General features: G+C 38.7%; 2 protein-coding genes across 2 annotated transcripts in view; both read left to right on the top strand.

The window, feature by feature from the left end:
* The window catches only part of LOC111138601, an 896,555-nt gene that overhangs the window by 444,206 nt on the left and 447,883 nt on the right, over positions 1–4,466 (top strand). The gene's annotated exons all lie outside the window — the stretch shown is intronic.
* The window catches only part of LOC111162605 (putative olfactory receptor 2B8), a 939-nt gene continuing 298 nt past the window's right edge, over positions 3,826–4,466 (top strand). The window contains exon 1 of the mRNA XM_022527117.1: positions 3,826–4,466. This exon is cut by the window's right edge and continues 298 nt beyond it. Within this exon, the coding sequence (XP_022382825.1) occupies positions 3,826–4,466 (641 nt within the window).

Raw genomic sequence — 4,466 nt, forward strand, 5'->3', positions numbered from 1 at the left:
GCACGGTCCAGAGCTGTGCTGTCCAATACTGGAGTACGGAGCCACAGAAAGTCACTTAAATTTAAATTAATTAAAATGAAATAGAATACAAAATTCCATTTCTCAGTGAGGCCATTTAAATGCTCAGGTAGTGACATGTGGATAGTGGCTATTGCATTAGACAGCGAGGGCTGAGTATTTCCACCAGCACAGATGCATACTTGTATGGGAGACTTGTGTCCAGCTTCTTATGGGATTAGGTTCATGCCATCTTCCAGACCACATCCTTGCTTAGCAGCAGACTCTGCTCTGTTTTGCTTCCCTCATCCCCTTTATCCTGAGAGCATTCCCTGAACAAGCCACGTGCATTGGAAATCCTACTTGATCATCTTCTCCCATGGAACCTGGTGGAAAGCCCTGTCCATTTTCATGTGACCTGTCATTTCCAGTGTTGTGAAAGCTGCCTTCCCCCTCACTAGCTCATTCTGCATTGCCCTTGGGGTCCTGTTGTAGAATATGTGGGGTCAGCTCTGACCTAGGGGACAGAAGCTTTATTAAAGCAATAGGCGATTCATTCTACCACTGTCAACACTACTTCAGGATTTATTCAGGAACTGGATAGTGCAGGGTTTGTATGTCGATTATGTCGGTGACTGTTATATATTTGAAATATGTTCAATACAGACATTTTCATGAGATCTTTGTTTTTTAAAATGTGTAGTTCCCTTACTGAGTATGTGATTTTCAAGAAATATAGACTCTTCCACTTGAAGTTTTAGACTTATGTGTCAGCGTTGAACACCCGGTAATGGCTCTATCAGCTTTTATGTGCTGATACTAAACATTTAACCTCTTCCATCAGATGTCTGTTCTCTTAATTTTTATTGTAGAATTGTGTATTTTTGAGATGTCATTTCCCACTTCATTGTTTTTAGATGATGATTATTACATAAAATGCCATTGTTTCTGTTTTGTAGAATCTATTTATTTTTATTTCACCAAATAACTCTTTATTCTCTCAATGTATAACCTGTGCTTTTCTCAAGGATGTATGGTTTTGTATGCAAGATAATAATTTATGTGTGGATTTGTAACTGGATTTTCCTCTACCGTCTCACATCATGATAATCGCTGGAGTCGGCATTCTGTGCTCCTTACATAGGATGGGTGTGTTTACTGTTNCCTTACATAGGATGGGTGTGTTTACTGTTCCAGCCAGGATTATTTACGTAGTTTGTCCAAAAGGAATGAATGTCTCTTACTGTATTCAGGCTTTTGATACCTACCTCCATAGAGATGATGGTTTTTAGTCTACTCACAGGTCTTTAACGTGGTAAGAAGTAGAGGAAATGAAGTTTTTCATTTAACCTTAGGCTACATATGTCCTTTCTCTGGGAAGATGTGCTCTGTGGTGGTGCACAGAGATTGGAGTGGGACGGATGCTGAGTGGGGGAGGTGGAAGGGAGGAAAGTGAGCTAGATCAGCAGGACAAGCTGTTGAGATCTGAAGAATGCGTTATGCAGCTGCTCTTTCTCATGTCCAGTGCCGCTCAAGGGGAATAGTTTTCCTAGACATAATGTGAGAAAAAAAGAAAAGAAGATGGTGGGCTACGACAAGAGTATTCCTGTTCCCTCCCAGGGTTCTCTCCAGGAAGGCAGTGGAAGCAATTGTAACCTTCACAGACAATCCCATTCTTTTTGTCTCTTTTAGTGGGCATCTCCTTTGCCTGATGCTTTATTTTTCAATTGAAAATCATAATCATTTTGTACGCATCAGTTAGAAGCCATTCAGCATTCTTTAGATATATGTATACACACATACACATACATCTATATTCTGGAAAAGAAGGAAACCATTTGTACAAGTTCAGCTCACCAGAGTTTTGTCTTCTCTTACCTTCCTTCTTAGTCCTTATTGATAGGATAATGTTAAAATATATCACTATGTATTGTGATGGTACAATATGATATTGGTGTTTTCCTTGGATGAGTTAACATTTCCCTTTTGTCTTCCTTCCTTTGGTGAGTAATGCATTCATTAGACACCTTGAAAACACCAGCAATTTATTTCAGATAATTTATCTGTATTTGTGTGTGTGTGTGCATGAAACTGAACTGTGGTTTATTTGCTCTTCTGAGCAGGTGTGAGTCTGGGCACATTCCCTGTTCTTGCACATTTACACTGTCTCAGAAACCTTTATAATTAATTCCATTAAGAATGTTTTTGTGGATAGATTTTTTTTTTTTTGTGGATTCAACTGAATGCATCTCTACAGGAAATCCAAGGAAGTATAAAATAATGTGACATACTGTATCCTCTATTCTGATTCCATAAATACTTATTTAATGCCACTTTTGTACCAATTTCTTTCACACACCAGTGAGTCTGCCCTGAAACCTGATTCAGATTTTTAGTCTTAGAAGAACCAAAAAATGAACTGTATGCCTAAGCATTTGAATGTAATAGAACTGAAACACTCATTTTCTGAGCCTCTTTTGTTGGTTTTTAACTGCTTCTTCAGTACTAAGCAATTGGAAGTATAGGGCATCAGACTCACCCGAGTGCTGGTAACGTGTCTGATTCAGCATCATTAACTTTGCAAGACAGCTTCGAGAAGGTACTAACCTAATGTTGACGGGTATCCGAGATTTTAGATAATACCCGAATATCCTTTTCTATCATTTTTTGTGTAGTACTCAAAGTCTTCCATTATAGGTATTTACCTGTCATTGCTTTGAGAATATATTTGTCCTTATCTCTATGTATTTACCTATTTCAATATTTTAGCTTGGGGATTTTACCATAGGGAGTGAAGCAGAACATTACACTTTGTACATAGATTACACAGTCGGGTAAATTTTTAAAATGTTTATTCTGAGCAGAATGTTGATAGTGGATAATCCCACGTTTTTTAGGAATTTCATGTGCTCTACTTGGTACTGTTTGGAGCAGAAATCTGCAGAAGGAAGAGGAACGTCATGGCCAGTGGATTTTAGAGTTCCGATTCCCCCTGACTATGCAGGGACAAGGAATTTTCAGGGTTCTGGTTATACTGTTACTGTGACAGTAACAGTTAGGAATGAAAAGTTAAGGACAAAAGGACAAAAGTTAAGCAGTTTAATTGAATGGTGGTTGTGTTTTCAGGTTCTCTCTTATTTGAGTATTTAGTTGTTTTTACCATACGAAAAAAATCCAAACAAACCTGTAGCTTTTATAAATATAGTATATTAGAGAGATACTGTATCTCTCTAATACATACGATGTTCATATGCAGAACTATTAATGATATTTTGAATGTAATTGAATTATTTGTATATGTACATTCCAGTTAATAAATTCTTATATTTGAATGTATTTTTGCGATTATGTTTTATTTTATTGCATGTGAGGTGTGTAGAAATCCAGTTGTGTACAATCATGAGATATGTATTTACAGTAAAGTCTCTCTTTCTTTACTTCTTTCTGATTCTTCCTGATGGCTCTCCCTCTTTTTCCCTCATTCCCATTCTTTCTAGAATGTATGTACAAACTTACAGTACTTTAAGTGTCTTTAAGCTCAGACTGAAAGACTTTTAATATTTACGACTGATAGCAACACAATGTCCATTATTTCATTTTCTTAAATTACATATTAATGATTCACTGTTCGTGATAATGTGGAACTAAATTGGTATAAGCTATGTCAATTTCAGTCATTTACTTAAATTCTACCTTTAATATTCTGTGGCCATGTCTTATGACAGATGTACCTCCCCCGCCACCAACTTCTTTTTTTTTTTTTTTAATGAATTTTTTTTAAAAGTTGCTAAATGCTTGGTCCAGGTTGGAAACATGTGCTAACAGAGGATGGAACAGAAAAATGGCAGTTCTTTCACTGGGTTTTTCCTGCTGGGGTTCTCTGACCGGCCTCAACTGCAGCTAGTCCTCTTTGTGGTTCTCCTGATCTTCTATCTGTTCACTCTGCTGGGAAACACCACCATCATTGCCTTGGCCCAACTGGATCCACATCTTCAGACTCCCATGTACTTTTTCCTCTCCAACCTAAGCTTTCTGGACCTGTGTTACACGACCAGCAGTGTCCCGCAGCTCCTGGTTCATCTCAGGACAGCAGACAAGTCTATCTCGTTTGGTGGCTGTGTAGCTCAGCTCTTCATCTCACTAGGGCTGGGATGCACGGAATGCGTTCTCTTAGGGGTCATGGCGTTTGACCGCTATGCAGCCATCTGCAAGCCCCTGCAGTACACCGTGATCATGCACCCCCGTCTCTGCGCCCTCATGGCTTCTGCATCGTGGTTCATTGGTTTTGGCAACTCGTTATTGCAGACAGTGCTCATCTTCCTTTTACCACTTTGTGGGAGAAATAAAATAGACCACTTTGTTTGTGAGATCCCTGCACTGCTCAAGCTTGCCTGTGTAGACACCACTGTGAATGAGTCTGAACTCTTCTTTGCCAGTGTGATCATTCTCATTGTACCTGTGGCATTAAT

This window comes from Enhydra lutris, unplaced genomic scaffold, assembly GCF_002288905.1.
Source record: "Enhydra lutris kenyoni isolate GAN:26980312 unplaced genomic scaffold, ASM228890v2 scaffoldscaffold93, whole genome shotgun sequence".
NCBI classification, from domain to species: Eukaryota; Metazoa; Chordata; class Mammalia; order Carnivora; family Mustelidae; genus Enhydra; species Enhydra lutris.